The sequence below is a fragment of the Vicugna pacos genome, chromosome 5 (assembly GCF_048564905.1).
Source record: "Vicugna pacos chromosome 5, VicPac4, whole genome shotgun sequence".
NCBI classification, from domain to species: Eukaryota; Metazoa; Chordata; class Mammalia; order Artiodactyla; family Camelidae; genus Vicugna; species Vicugna pacos.
The window spans coordinates 49,254,180-49,271,191 of record NC_132991.1 but is presented as its reverse complement, the minus strand read 5'-3'; the positions used below and the strand labels follow the sequence as shown (position 1 = coordinate 49,271,191).

General features: G+C 35.9%; 1 protein-coding gene across 1 annotated transcript in view; it reads left to right on the top strand.

Annotated features, from left to right (window-relative positions):
* PDE11A (phosphodiesterase 11A) overlaps positions 1-17,012 on the top strand; it is a 359,091-nt gene that overhangs the window by 132,468 nt on the left and 209,611 nt on the right. Inside the window, exon 3 of the mRNA XM_006210208.4 lies at positions 13,794-13,883. Coding sequence (XP_006210270.2) covers positions 13,794-13,883 — 90 coding nt within the window. The remainder of the gene's footprint in view (positions 1-13,793; positions 13,884-17,012) is intronic.

The following is a 17,012-nucleotide window of genomic DNA, read 5'->3' as shown; positions in this document are numbered from 1 at the left end:
TTTTACTAGGATAAAATTTATAGATTGATTTGGAGGGTAATTGATCTCTTTTTAATATTGACAATTTTCATTTAGAAATGTAGTATGTTTCTCCATTTTAAAAAATCTTCTTTAATATCCTTTCTTGCTTATTAAAAATTTCATAGCCAATGGAGTGGATTTTATCAAATAACTTTTTAGAATATTAAGTGATACTTTTTCTTTACAAGTTGATGTAGTTTAAATAATCGATTTTACAGTATTGAACCTTAAGTTCAGTGAATAGAGATTCTTGGTCATGTCCATTATTTTTTAATATTTGAATAAATTCAGTTTCTTTTTTTTGTTTTTGCATTTCTTTTTTTTAATTTTTATTTTTATTGCAGTGTAGTTGATTTACAATGTTAGTTTCAGGTGTACGGTAAAGCGATTCAGTTATACATATACATAAATATGTATTTTTTCTTTTCAGATTCTTTTCCATTATATGTTATTGCAAGATAAATTCAATTTATTAATATACAAATATGTATACAGTCATACTTCAGGATCTTTGGGGGATTGGTTCCAGGAGCCCTGTGGATACCAAAATCTGTGGTTGGTCAAGTCCCTTATGTAAAATGATGTAGTACAGTGAATACATATATTTAATCTTCTAATATTTTATTTAGGATATTTCTTACTGTTTTCATAATGAATTGGATTTCTTTTCTAAGTTTAATTTTTATGCTATTTTTATTAGGATGTGCTGTCAGAATTATTGTGTCTTCAAAAAATATTTGAGGGTTTTCTATATTTCTCTGGATTCTGGAAAATTTTGAATAGCATAGGAATTACCTTGGTCTCAAAAGTTTGAAAGAATTTGCCTATGAAGCTGTCTAGACCTGGCACCCTTTTGAAAATGATTCCATTACAACTCTCTATAATTTATTTCTGTGGTGATTGTTTTAGTCAAATTTTTTCATTCTTCTTGACTCAACTTTGTTAATTTATATTTTATTTGAAATTCACAAATTTCCATCAGATTTTCAAGTATATAAATTTAGAGTTGTGCAGAGAAGTCTATGATAATTCTTTTAATTCTTTTTCTGCACTGTGCTTCTTTATCACTTCTGTTTTAGTATATTCGTGGGTTTTTTCCCTCTGATTAAACAAACTAGTAACTTATATGTTTTATTGATTTTCCCTACAAGAACCATTTCTGGAATAATTTATCAGTTTTGCTGGTTGTTTTCCCATTTACTATTTTCAGCTTTTATTTTTATTAATTCCTTCTTTCTGTTTCTTTGGGTTAGTATTTTTATTCTTTTGCTTCCTCATATGAAACTTAGCCCTGAAAACAAGTTATTGAAGTATGAAGACAAATAGCACCTAAAGGAAGCAATGAGCCTATATTGCTGACAGACTGAAACTGGGTGGAAGTGGGAGGTGAGGATGGGGTCGTAAAGCATTTTGGTTTTGAAGATCGCTTCCTAGCTTGTTAGCTGGACTGTTCTAAGATACAGAATGAGAGACTTTGGCTGAACTACCAATGAACCACATAGAAAGCTTCCCCATCACCTCTTTGGATTAATATGCCACTCTGCTAGTAAATGATTAGCCCTTCACAAAGTTCTGTCTGTTGTTAGGCCAGACTTTTAGCTGTCTCTGTGCTCAAGATTGTCCGGTAAGAACGCCCTAAATTTACTAGGTATCAGTTCTGTGATTTAGTTGCATAGACACAAATTATGGATTTGATCAAGGCTTTTACATTTATAATATTCATTTTAGGGTCCTATTCCATTAATTAAATATTAATGCTCTAAGCATATTTATCATAGCCTTCTCTGTTTCTTCTCCACTGGAGAATATTGCTGGAAATTTAAAAATAGTGTGGTTTATTATCCATGTCATTGATGTTGCATTTGGATGTAAATTATTTTTGGAAAATGAAAAAAAGATAGATAAGTGAAGAATCCCCTCTGAGTCTCATGCATTTTTCTGAATAGCAATTTTACATTTCCTCACTATTTTTTCTTGAGATTATTACGTATCTTCCATAAGCATCTATAAACGACCTAGCCATAGTCTCAAATATTAAGAGATACTTTCTGATGAATTCTAGTGAGATTTTAAAAGAATACTGTATATGGTATAAAACTGGTCACACAAAAGTAGTTTGAAAAATACCTAGTTTTTAATATGCAGAAGGTACTTATATTATCTCTTATGTTCTTTACAACAGGGCACACTGGGATCAGCAGTCAGTGTGTTTAAATTAATGACTTTTCTGGATGGAAAACCTGAGATTAATGAGTTCTTGACACACTGTAAGGATGAGAGGGTCTTAGCTCTTAGCTACTGTTAAAATAATCCAGAGAAGATGAAGGATGGAAATGCTGTGTCAGAGAAGTTCATTGTTGTGGAAATGGAGGCTCAAAACCTGCTAAATTGCTGTGATGTGCTTATGCTATATATAGACTGCAATCAAAGAGAGCTTCAGAGGTTTGGAACTGGGTGATGAAATCATTAATGGTCCTTTTGCCACATAGGACATTTTGGAGGAGGAAGCTCCGCAGGAGGAGAGGGGAATTGAAATGACAGAGTTGGTTTTGGAATGCTGAATTTAAGGCAGTATACAGACCTCCAAGTTGAAATGTCCAGTAGGCAACTGGTGATGTGGAGCTAGAGCACAGAGAAGAGTTCCGCCCAGAGAGCCAACTTTGAGAATCGTCCCAGAGGTGACTACTGAAGACTATTGAAGGTTACTAAGAGAAAGAGACTTTGGCACCTGTTTAGTTAATATGGTTGAATTTAGAGTTGATTCAATGTAGGACCAGGAATGCTAAAATTAGGGTATAAAACAGAGGAAGCAAATGTGTTCAGAGCTCAAGTTAGTGGATCAGGATCAGAAACTCTAAAACTTAAATCTGAGAAACAGCAGAAAGGGGCTGAGAGGAAGTGGGGTTGGGAAAATAGGAGAGTGAAGTCAGAGGCAAAGGGAATTAGCGATGGACCGAAGTTCAAGAGTGAGGAGGGAGAAGCCAGTAAGCAGAAGGAAGTTTAAATATCTAGCTGTAACAAGTTTGTTGTCTTTCCTAGCTGACTCTTGTTCAAAGGTTAATCCTTACATAGCCAACCCACCTTATTTTGTAGGATTCTTAGGTTGTAAGGATAAATCAATCCTCAGAGGGAAACTGTAAAAAGGGACTAGAAAGCCAAGACTGAATCCGGGATTATAATTTAAATGGGAAAATCAAAAACACAGAAAGAGAAATAGGAGTGTATAGTGCATGGAAACCAAGGTTTTAATATCTAGCTGCTGGTGATCAAGTGTTAAAGGCTTCAGAGAGGACTTAGAATTTTTGATGGATTTTGTGATCTGGTGATTGGAAAGTTACAGACAAGCTTCCTGTAGACTGAAGGTTGTAAGCTGGAAGACCTGGAGACAAGCAGAAGTAAGTCATACAGTGAAGATCGAAACAGTAATACCAGGCAAAGGAGAACACAGTCCCCTTTGAAGGGAGAGAAGAGGAGGTGGAGAGGAACAGAAATGATGGTGATAGAGAGGAAGGATCTTACCCAGGAGAAAGGACAGAATGAAAAACTCCAGGAAATGACTGACCTCCATGGACAAAACATACCTTTTTCCTTGGGCTTGGACAAAAGGATAGTGACCTGGATGGGCTGATATTGACATAGGTTGAGAGTAGATGAGGAAGTATGTCGAAACTTTGCTTAAGCCTAAAGTTCTTTGGAATTAAAACAGAAACAAACAAAAACTGGTTAATAAGGTTTATACAAAAGTAACGTGTGACAAACAGGCAAGCTATAGACTGGGAGAAAATCTTTGCAAAACACTTATCTGAGAACGGGCTGGTATCCAAAATATATAAAGAAGTAAAACACGGCAATAAGCAGACAACTCAATTAAAAGACGGGCAAAAGATCTGAACAGACATCTCACCAAAGAAGGTATACAGGTGACAAATAAACATATGAAAGGATGCTTAACATCATATGTTATCAGGGAACTGCAAATTAAAACAATAATACCACAACACACCTGTAAGAATAGTTGATAGCAGCTTCATTCAAAATTGCCAAAACTTGGAAGCAACTGAACTGTGGTGTCCTTTAGTTGGTGAATGAGTAAACAAACTGTAGTATACCCATATAATAGAATATTATTCAGTGATAAAAAGAAATGAGCTATCAAGCCATGAAAAGACATGAAGATACCTTAAGTGGATATTGCTAAGTGAAAGAAGCCAGTAAGAGAAGGCTGCATAGTATATGATTCCAACTATGCAACATTCTGGGAACAGAAAACTGTGAAGTCAGTAAAAAGATCACTGGTTGCTAGGGGTTTAGGAGGAGGGAGGATGGAATAAGTAGACAGAGCACAAGAAATTTTTAGGTCAGTGAAACTGTTTTGTATGACGTGGTAATTGTGGATACATGTCATTATACACTTCTCAAAACACAAAGAATATATGCATCTCAACTGAACCCTAAAGCAGACTATGAATTTTAGTTAATAGTAATGGCTCACTAATTATAATAAGTGTACCACACTGATGTAGGATTTTTTTAACTTGAAGTACAATCAGTTACAGTGTGTCAACTTCTGGTGTACAGCACAATATCCCAGTCATGCATATACATACATATATTCGTTTTTACATTCTTTTTCATTAAAGGTTATTATAAGATAAGATGTTAATAATAGGGGAAACTGTGTATGTTGAGGGAGGATATATGGGAAATCTCTGTACTTCCCGCTCAACTTTTCTGTAAAATTAAAACTACTCTAAAAAATAAAGTCTATTAATTAAAAAATTTTTAAGGAATGAAGTAGTGATACATGTTACAACATGGATAAACTTTGAAAACAGTATTCTAAGCGAAAGCAGCCAGCCAGACACAAAAGGCCAAATATTATGGTATTCCATTTATATGAAATGTCTACTAGTTTAAGAGCCATGAGTTAGAAAAAAGAAAGCTCTAGATAAGTGAGATGGTGAAAGGAAGGATTGTGCTACTAATGAGGAAATTATGCAAATATGTTTCAAATGTAAAGGAAAACATATATATTTCTCATCAGAAGATAGCTAAGCAGAATTTTTCTGTTCATACATTAATTAGATTAGAATTTTTCTAGCATCAGGGTGTTGATACCATGACTAAATTACTATGTAGTGTAGCTTCCTGCTTTTATACCTGTGCTTGGTAAATGGGGAGATTGTAAGGGTATTGATAGCTGGACTCAAGAATGCCTGGTTCAAACTGTTGCTCAAACTGATTTCTTACAGAAGCTCTGAGTTACAAAAACGAATGGAACAACTGGGCAGGCTGAGATATGTAGGTCAACTTGCTTATAAGAATAACCTTGACAGAGTTACATAGGTAGATATTGTTATAAAATTTCTTCATCCAGTAAGAGGGAATAGGCCAAGTTTACTGAGCCATAATATCTATTCATCTTAGACAAAGCAATCCTAGCTTGTAGGCCCATTGGACTGTATCACATAGATGACATTACTAATTATCAAGAAAGAGTCATGATTTTCAAACATGAAAGATGGTTAATATTCTTAGAATATAGAGAGTCCTTACTAAGCAATAAAAACAGAGGAATGTCCAGTAAAAAATCAAGAAAAGATAAATAGACCACATTAGAAAAGAAACCAGAGAAAACCAACAAATTATGCGAAGTGTTCCAAATCACTAGTAATCCAATAAATGTAAGTTAATACAAAAATGAGCACTGATTTAATCTGTCATATAGACATTTTAAAAGGATGATAATATCCAATGTTATACGAGTAGGGGATTACTGTTAGTAAGAGTATAAATTGGTAGAGCTTTTTTGGAGGATAATTTGGCAGTAGCTATTAAATTTTTTTAAATGCATATGTTCTTCAGCCTTAAAATTTTACTTCTAGGAATCTGTCCAACAGAAGTATTTTCCAGGTGCACAAAGATATATCTGTAAGGAAGTTCATGATAGTGTTATTTGTAATGGGGAAAAACTGGAAAACAATGTGAATGTCTACTAATGGGTATATCCACTTCCTAGAGTATTCAGAGATTATTAGAAAGAATTAAGTAGATCTCATTGGAAACGACATTAATGGTTTCCAAGATACACTGCCAAGTGAAAAAAAGGTCTAGAATATAACTTACAGTCTGATCCCCCTTGTGTTGACCAGCACACCTAAAACTAGATATTGTATGTATGCAGTTCATAAAGAGGACCCAGAATACACTGTAAATGCTCACAGGGGTTGTTCCTTGGGAGGGGAGTGGGTAGCAGGACAGGAAATGAAGGGGGATTAGTAGTCATTTTATTGTATGTGCTTCTATAGTGTTGGATTTTTAAAACAAAAACTAAAAATGTGTGTATTTTTAGGAGTTATTTAAATGTGTACACACATGTCAATGAATTAGTATTAGTAAATCATTTAGAATATTGCTTGGAACAGAGGAAGTGCCACATACATGTGTGTGAAATTAAAGAAATAAGTTTAAATATTAAGGCTTTGTTTTAAGCAAATAATCATGGGATGTACAAAGATTTAATTGCAAGGACGTTAACCCCATGATTGTTAATCTAAAGTTAGAAACAACCTAAATGTCCAGCAGTGGATGATTGACTAAGTAAATGATGTTAATCCATACAATGAGTAGGACTTTTTAATGATAATTTTAACAGCTATACTGTGGCATATTTTACCTACCATAAAATGCACCCATTTCAAAGAACAGTTCAGTGGTGTTTAGTAACTTTATGAGTGGTGCAACCATCATCATAAATCACTTTTAGACCATACCTCCAACAGGATCCCTTATCCCATTTACAGTTCATCCTGTTACCATCACTAGACCAGGCAACCACTAACCTATTTTCTTTCTCTATACATTTTCTTTTTCTGGACTTTATAGTGAGATATTTTGCATCCATAAAGATTGTTCATAATAAGTGATAGCTGGTTATAAAAAGTGAAAAAAAGCAAATGACAAAACACTACATATAGGATAAGCCTGTTCGTGTTTATATGAAGAGAGGAAGAGCATGAGGAATACTTGAATGATAGCCTCCAAAATGTTAATAGTGGTTACCTCTGAGTTATGGTAATATGAGTACTTTTTTTTTTTTTGGTTGAAATCTTATGACAATACAAATTATCTTAGAAAGGACCTGGCTCCTGAAATGGATTCTTTCAGGGTTTTACCTTTGATGAATTTCTGTGAATAAGAAGGTGAGAATTCAGAACTGCCTCTGGACACGAGAGGGTGATTATTCCAAAGTCTTGGGAGTGGGGAATGGGGTCAAATAGAGATAAGGTTGTTGGCTGATGTGACTAGTACCTGTGTGATTCAAGTTCTCAGCAGGCCAGTGCCTCTAAAAAGTCCAAGAGAGTAGGCATTTGATACAGTATGGCTGCTTGCCAGAAACTGGACTCAGCTTGTCTACTGTGGATAAACTTGGCCTCTGGTGGATATTTTAGCCAGTACTAGCTTCAAGGAGAGAGGTGAGAATAGTGGAAGTGTGCTTATTCCAATTTCTCTGGGGGGCCCAGCTTTCATACCCAGGGATGAGAGCAGAAGCACTTACATCCCCCTCCTCAGAAGGGGTAGCGGAAGAAGAGAGAACTTTTCCTTCCTTATTTTCCATCTTGCTGTCCCTCATCTTTTGTGAATAAAATTCTCCCCTCTACTCTATTCTCTTCAGTGTTAATTCTTAAAGTGGACAATTTCCAAAAGTATGTAATTGTATCATCTATTCTATGCCAATTTTTTAAAACAAAGTTTGTACTTTATGCCTCTGTATTTTTGGGAGACTTTTCTTCAAAGAAGGCACATCTCTGAGAGATAAAGACATGCTTTAGCCAAGAGTCTAGACTTTTGTGTGAGTTGACAAGATGCATTTATAATTCGGATTCTTGAAATAAAACCCCAACCTATTATCTTTACTGAATTTGCATAGAAACAAATTATCGTGAACCAAACTATACCTCTGGAAGTAGGAATTTCCTCTGGAGTCTCTAGAAGACTTCAAACTAATTTTTTACTATTTCAAATACTCTGTTTCTGAAAGATGTGGAAAGTGTTTCATTATGTGAAAATAATGTAACTGCTTCCTGTTTTGATGCCTAATTTTCCAAATTACTCTACTTGAAGAGTTTATTTAGCATTTGAATTACAACTATTAAAACATCCCCAGTTCCAAATCAGTGAGGCTTTGCCTTACAGTTAATGCCTGAGGGCAGAAGCGTCCTGAGAGCACTGATCTCAGGATCTGCACAAGAAAGGAGGTGTTGCCTGATGATGGGGAAGACCTCTCACCCATTAGGCTAACAGTAATGTGGCCTGTCCAGCTGTGTTGCCTTCAGGAGTGGGGTCCATAAAGGGGTTGGCCCCGGCCCATCACCACGAACCTCCAGTGTAGACCGATGTTCTTTAATGATGTATCATTGGACCAGCCGAGACCCTGGGACTGGAATAGCCTTTCTTTGTGGTCTGTAAGTCTGAAAGTGCTCAGTACCTACTGTCTTTCTTTAGGACGTTGATGGACGGTCCCAGTGCTCAGATTTTATGCTTATTAGTGGTACTTTTCATGAGTTTCCAGGGCTAAAGTGACTTTTTCACACTGTTTAATGATTTTCAATTTAACTCTCTTTCTGAGTGGGATGTTGTAAAGATTAATTAGCCAATGTTCATAAAGTGCTTTCAAGCTGAAAAGTGCTGCACAAGGGTGTACAGACTCATTAGCTTCTTTGTCATTAAGGCTTTTTAGACCTTTTGGCATTCAGAAACTAGATGGTGAAGGCCAAATTAGTTTTTTTTTTCTTGGAGGAAGGGGATTCCGGAAAGAGCAGAATAGAGCAATATATATATTTATTATTAAGACATCTTTTACACTGGAAATGAAAAAAGATATAAAAGTATTTTGTTTTTCGTTATCTCTGTTTCCATACCATTTCAGCTTCTTATTCTTCCCTCCTTTCAAAATGTATCAGACTGCTTCTCCTGCACAGTTATTTAGACATTTTGTAGATTGTCATCAGGGTATTCATAGTGGAGCTGAGTCTGGCCCCAGAGTGTTGAATTGTTGTGCCAGTGAATGACACAGTATAGATCATTCCCTTTGTAAATAAAGATCTCCTCTCAGTTTGCAATGTGTCATGAAGGGATAGTATCCTCTCCATCCACAGCAATCTTTAGTAATATATATATATCATTATTATATGTATTACATTATATATATATATATGTGTGTGTGTGTGTATTAGAGTTCTATATGAGTCAACTAAGCATTTCATTGAAGCTGGGAAAGTACAAATTGGCCATGAAAGACATAAAGAGCTTCTTTTAAAAGCCGGACAAAGACAGATAATTTACAAAGAATTAGGTTGACAGTTGACTTTTAGCAGCGTCAACTGCAAATGATAGGAAAATAATGTGTTCTAAGTACTGAGAGACATTAGCTGTTAACCTAGAATTGTACACCCAAATAAATTACCTTTTAAGATCATAAAATAAAGATATTTTTATACAGAACAAGCAAAGCATTTACCACCAATGCTAAAGAACATCCTAAAATATTGTCTTCAAAAAGTAAGTCTTCAGGAAGTAAGGAGGGAAGAAATGAAGAGGAAAAAGTTGGTAAACATGTAGATAAATCAAAATAAGCATTGGCCAATAACAATAATAACAGTAATGTTCAGTTTTCAGTAACAAAACAAGATAGAACTAGAAAAAGAGTAACATGTATACCAGAAAAGTAGTGTTGCGAGTTAAGTATTCCAAGGTCTTTATCTTACTTATAAGGAGGCTAAAGATGGTAAATGTAGATTTTATTAAGTATGGACATAAAATTTCTAGCTGAATCTCTAAAGTAAAGGAAGTGTAATGTAATAAAGGGGAGAATCAGTGGAATGAGAAAGTAAAATCAGTAGCAAATGGCTCAGTTAAAAAGAGAGTAAAGAAATTTAACACTGACTCTAGTAATTGTTCACAAATCTTACCCTACAGTTGCGAGTACTGAGTAACCGCGTTTTGGAGTTCATATATATGTATACACCTGCAGAACAAATGGAAAAATATAGTAGTTTCAATGATATATAAACACGTGCTTCTGGCTTGGGATAAAATGTTTAGTAACAGATTACACAGGACATGTGTTTCAGGAGAGGAACCTCAAATGTAGGAAACCTAAATCTTTTATAATGGACAGTAAACCTGCCTGACCTCTGCCTCAGAGAGAGACATTATCTTAATTATACTGCATAGTAAACATTTCTGCTTTTTGCTGTGTTTTTCAAGGCTGTTCACTGTATAAAAACCCTTGAAAGATAATCCAGTGCCTCTGTTTGCAAGATGTGCAGAAATGTGAGAGACACATGGAGAATATCTCTCAACAACTTTGATAAGTTTGTAAAGCCTCAGTTTTCTCATCTGAAAAATGGAGTGAATTGTGTATATAGTCGTGAGGATCAAATGACACAGTACATATAAAAGGCTTAACATCATTTCCAAGGACTTTGTCAATATAAATTACTGTTATAAATGATTATTTCTTAAATAAGAAGTGAATATATTTATTGAATTCTTTGTTTTCTGTAGCAAACAGAATATTGCCGCTCACTGATGTTTCTAATTATTAGGATCACCAAATATTAGAACTAAAAAGAACCAGAAATACTAGCCAATGAAACCAGGCATTTTACAGATAAGGAGATAGGTTCAGAGAGGTGGAGTGACCTGTTGACTTTCACACAGAACAGCCACATAATTGACAATGGTCATCTAATTTAAAACTCAGATTCTTTTTAATGATACACAATGCTTGGAGCTCAGTAAATACTGGTATTACAGATTAATTAAAGCAAGCTTATGATATATTAGGAAACATTTCATATTTTCACTTGGTCATTTTCTTCTTCCTACTTGCTTGATCTATACTTGGTTCCAGAAGTCAAATAAATATACTAAGGAGGGAGGGCGGGAGAAAGGAAAGAAATAAAGAAGGGAGGGAGGGAGGAAGAAAGAAGTGGAAAGTTAAGTTAAATAACCCATATCTTCTCCCTTCCACCTCTATCATAGTCACTATCTCCACAGTAGGAAAAAACCAAAACTGCAAGGAAAGTGCTGTCTGTGTATATAGGTGATGTTGAAAGTGGTTCTTTTTCTGGCAAAGGCAGGGAAGTTCTGGCAGACTATCTGGCACCTTTATGTCAACAGCTTTGTACTGGCTTATCGACATACTTCCTAAGGCATGAAGGGGAGTAATAAGGAAGGGGAAAGAGGAGATGACAGAAAATAACATCTAGTTCTAGATGGCAACATGTTGTAAGGAATGATCACAAGTTGTAGAATTAGATGACCTGAGTTCCTTTGTAGGTTTGGGCACGTTACTGGATTTCCTAATCTCTCAAATGTACACAGCATTCCTCCATGAGGAGTTGATGTGAGATTCAAATGAAGAAATGACATGAGAGTGTCAGGCACATAGCAGGTTCTCATTAAATATTAGTTTACTAATATATGATCAGATTCAGTGAAAGAATTTATCCTGAAAAAATCTGTAAAAATCAATTCACTGTTTTTTTTAACCTCTACCTAATATCAGTGTCACTGTTTGTTTCTCTCCCTTTGAAAGTGAGATCTCAGCTATCACTTCACACCTGTCAGAATGGCTATCATCAAAAAGACCACAAATAACAAATGTTGATGAGGATGTGAAGAAAGGGGAACCTTTATGCACTATTAGTGGGAATGTAAATTGGTGTAGCCACTGTGGATAACAGTATGGTGGTTTCTCAAAAAAACTAAAAATTGAACTACAGTGTGACCCAGCAATTCTACTTCTGGATATATATGTGAAAAAAATGAAAACACTAATTCAAAAAGATACATGCACCGCAATGTTCATGGCAGCATTGTTTACAATTGCCAAGATATGGAGGCAACCTAAATGTCCACCAACAGATGAACGGATAAAGAAGATGTGATAACTATAGGAATACTACTCAGCTATAAAAAAGAATGAAAATTTTGCCATTTGCAACCACATGGATAGACTTGGAGGGTATCATGCTAAGTGAAATAAGTCAGACAGAGAAAGAAAAATACTGCATGTTGTCATGTATATGTAGAATCTAAAAAATAAGACAAACTAGTGAATATACCAAAAAAGAAGCCGACTCACAGATCTAGAGAACAAACTAGAAGTTACCAGTGGAGAGAGGGGAGGGGAGAGGGGCAAGATAAGGGCAGAGGATTAAAAGGTACAAACTATTAGGTATAAAATAAACTACAAGGATATATTGTACAACATGGGGAAATATAGCCAATATTATATAATAACTATAAACGGAGTATAACCCTTAAAAACTGAATCACTATATTGTACACCTGGAACTTATATAATATTGTACATCAGCTATATCTCAGTAAAAAAGTGGGGCCTCAGCAGTCCCTTCTACAGCCTTCTGAATTATTTTTAGGGACACTCAGTCAGAATTAAATATGCCCAGGTAGTCAAAGCAAGATTTTAATAGGAAAGAAGTGATAGGGATTGTGATTTAGAGGGCTTCATCTCAAGCCCTTTAAAAACCACCTCCCACTTCAGGTAATTGTGTTCTAGGTATCCCAGGAGGGTCTCACTGACTCACTGACTCACTGACTCACTGTCTCACTGCTCCTGAGCAGATCTGTACCTGCTGGTTCCATCCCTCACCAGCAGTGAGCACTTGCACTGCCCTCTTCTGGGCATGGTAGGAACTGCTCGGTTTTACCACTGCTGTGTACTCTTCACAAGGCATCATAGTGAATAGAGGGGTGGTGGTGTGCACGTATATGAGAAAGAGAGACAGACACACAGACAGAGAGACACAGAGACTGACTGTCATATAGAACATGCCCACATGCTCTTGTCCCTCTATGTTAGAAAAGTCCCCAAGCAGTGTCACTTGTCACATTGTCCTACGTTGTGAAGAGTTTAAGGAAATCATTCTTTCGGTTTTTACCTGGAGCATTCTCTTCCTCTCCCTGTCTCTCTCATCAGAGAATGTGGAGATGAGTTTGAGTGAGCGTGCCAGGCAGTACTGAAAACCTTAGACCTAGACCCCCTGGAATGAGAAAGCCTTTGTTGGGATCAGGCCCATCGCACCTGGCTGTTTCTTCTCACAGGAGGCGTGCTCTCTTAAAGGATACCCAACCTTTTCTCAAACAGCTTCTGTAGGACCAACCAATTTGCATTCATGTCCAGTTATGTCAACAGAGTAGTGGGTACAATTTGAGCTCTTGTGCATGAGGCTTGTAGGCCCTTGGCCCTATGTTCCTATTGGGCCCATCCTAATAGGCATACCTAAGTCTGTAGCTGACAGAGTTCCAAGGTCGAGCTGAGATCCCTGCTACAGATGCATATGTACAAAGAAATTGGCTTATATCCTGCCTACCTCCAAGGGTAAGTGTGAGCACTTGCCTTAAATTCTAAATATATCAGAGTTCATCCATTTACTCATTTTTCATTGCTCGAGGAAGGAATACAAAGATGATTTAGACATGGTTCCTGTATCATAGCCATAAGAATCTGTTGGTTCACTTTATTTCTTCATAGATGTGACTGTCCCTGGTTAAAGCTTGATGAGACCATCATATTGTTAACTCTGAAAAATATTCCTTCTGAAGTTAAGATACTAGTATCTACAACACCACACTCAATCTCTGTGGTTGAAAAAGAAGTGTTACCATCAAGCATATGCAGGAAAGTGGAATTTGCTTCAGTGATGTTTTAATGCTCTCAATACTGTCTTTGCCACCAGGTAATGCAAATGTATCTTCCATTTTGTGGAATCGCCATATCTAATGCCCAGCTGTTTGCAGCTTCAAGGAAAGAATATGAAAGAAGCAGGGTGAGTAGAAGGAAACGTTGGGGAAAGCTCAGAGCTCTCTGTCTTCCCCATGTCTGTGAGTCATTATGCCTTTTAATAACAGCAGATGATCTTTGAATAGTCCAGGAATCTTTTTTTTTGTATAATCCTTCAGATCTATGGGTGAAGATCCCCTTTAAGCTATAAACCCAAATAGAAGTGGATACAAATTCTTTGTTGTTGTTTGGGGGAAATGGCTTCTTTTAAAAAGGACGTTAATTTTACATCTATCTTTCAAAGAAGCAGATGTATTTTTGCTTACTTATAGCTTTGAAACAATAACACAATATAGTGATATTTTTGCAGTTTAGTTCTTTTAAGAAGCAAGGTATGTTATGGATGATTTCACCCCACCTCACAAATCTTGTTTGTGAATTGAAAGCTTTTTTGGAAGAGCATCACGAGATAACTGGACAATAATGCTGCAAACACCAACTTACAGGATTATGAAGAAACACACAGGGGGAGATTGATCTCATATATCTTCACCAATTATAGAATTAAGTAGTAAAAAACAAAAACAGAGATTGGTACTCAAAAAATTGCTAAATAATGAAATAGAGATTAAATTATATTAGGCTCACTATAATTTTAAATATAGGAAAATTACTGTCACACCTTAGAATATGTTTAACAAGAAGATATTCAAAAGGGTTGGACATCTTCAGTTAATTGGTAAGTAAATTGATTAAAAGTTTCATTTGCTAAGAATTATGACATGAATATTTGACAGTAAACCTTTGACTTCTACAGCCATCTTCTCTAGCACAACATACCACACCTATTCTCTGTCTTGGATGCAGTTTTCATCTTTAGCCCTACATCTTACCATTCTCCTCCTTTTATTTGGCACTCCAGCAACATCGTCCTCAGTTTCCAGAAAACTTTTTGTTTCACTTTCTCACTCCCTTAGCCACATTTCCCGATCTGCTTTCAATGCCTTGTGTCCAGCTTTTCCCTCCCACTTCCATTTGTCTTGCATTTCCTTCAGGACCCAGCTCATTCTTCCACTTAGTCTTTCCTTCTTTGCTTGTTGTTTTGCCTTGTTTATACTGTCATTGTTTTATTGTGGACACTTATCACACTGTGTGATATTTATTGATAGCCCTCCTCTCCAACTACATTTTGAATTCCTTAAGGAATACTTCATGCGTTATGAATCTTTGCATCCTCATGTATTCATTTACTCATTCAACAAATATTTATTCTGTGATTCTCTTCAGACACTGTCTGTCCAAAGTCCTTGCCTTCATATAACTTACTATTTTAGTAGAAACAATAGATAATAGAGAAGCAAACAAATAAAAAAATAATATGGTATTGGGTAATGATAAGTGTTATAAAGCAGAATGAAGTGTTATAATGACCCAGTCATTGAAGGTTAGTTTGGGAGGATGTTTATTTCAGAAGGTGATTAAGAAGATCTCTATAAACAGAAGATATTTGAGCAGAGACCTGAATGGAATGAAGGAGCAAAGCCACAGAAAGATCTGGGGAGAACATTCCAGGCAGTGGAAATATCAAGTGCAAAGGCCCTGGGGTAAGAGAAACCTTGGTTCATGTGTCTAGAGAGCAGAGAGGAAAGACCTGCAATAGCCAGAGCAATCCTGAGAAAGAACAAAGCTGGAGTCATCATGCTCCTTGATTTCAAACTATACTTCAAATCCATCATAATCAAAATAATGTGGCACTGGCATTAAAGACACATAGACCAACGGAATAGAATCAAGAGCCTGGAAATGAACATAAGCACGAACAGTCGACATATATCTGACAAGTGAGCCCAGAATACTCAATGAGGAAAAGATAGTGTTTTCAATAAATGGTACTGGGAAAACTGGATTCACATGCAGAAGAATGAAACTAGACTCCTATCTTACATCACTCACAAAAATTAACTTGAAATAGATTAAACACTTAAATGTAAGACCTGAAACTGTAAAACTCCTAGAAGAAAATATAGGGGAAAAACTCCAGTGATTTTTTTTGGATCTGATGCAAAAGCCCAAGCAACAAAAGCAAAAGTAAACAAGTGGGACTACATCAAACTTAAAAGCTTCTGCACAGAAAGAGAACTAATCAGCAAAATGAGGACGCAGTCTATGGACTTGGAGAAAATACCTGCAAATCATATATATCAGCTAAAGGGTTAATATCCAAAATATATAAAATCATACAACTCAATAGCAAAAGGAAAGGAAGAAAGAAGGGAAGAAAGGAAGAGAAAGGAAAAGAAAGGATAAGAAAAGAAAGAAACAGATAATCCAATTAAAAAATAGGCAGAGGATCTGAATAGACATTTTTCCAAAGAAGACATACAAATAGCCAACAGACCCATGGAAAGATGCTCAACATCATTGGGGAATTGCAAATTGAAACCACAATGACATATCACCTCACACTTTTAGAATGGCTGTTATCAAAAAGACAAGAGGTAAGTGTTGATGAGAATGTGGAGAAAAGGGAAACTGTGAATTGTTGGTGTGAATATAAATTTGTATAGCCCCTATGGAAAACAGTATGGAGATTCCTCAAAAAATTAAAAATGGAGCTACTGTATGCTCCACCAACCCTGGATACATCCAAAGGAAGTGAAATCAGTCTCAAAGAGATCAAAGAGATATCTGCACTCTTATGTTTGTTTCAAAATTATTTACAATAGCCCAGACATGGAAACAGCCTGAGTGTCCATTAATAGATAAATGGATAAAGAAATTGTGATACATACACACATACACACACAATGGAATATTATTCAATCATAATCGAGAAGAAAATCCTGCCATTTGTAACAACATGAAACTTGAGGGTACTATGCTAAGTGAAATAAGTCAAGACAGAGTAAGACAGATACTGTATTATCTCACATATATATTGGAGCCATGAAAAGAAAAACTCATAGAAACAGAGTAATATGGTGGTTGCCAGGGGTTGGGGTGTAGGGGAGAAGGAGAGATGCTGGTCAAAGTGTACAGACTTCCAGTTATAAGTTCAATAAATTCTGGAGATTTAATGTTCAGCATGGTGACTGTAGTTAACAATACTGTATTACGTACTTGAACATTGCTGAGAGAATAAATTTTAATGTTTTAACCACACAAAAATGTAATT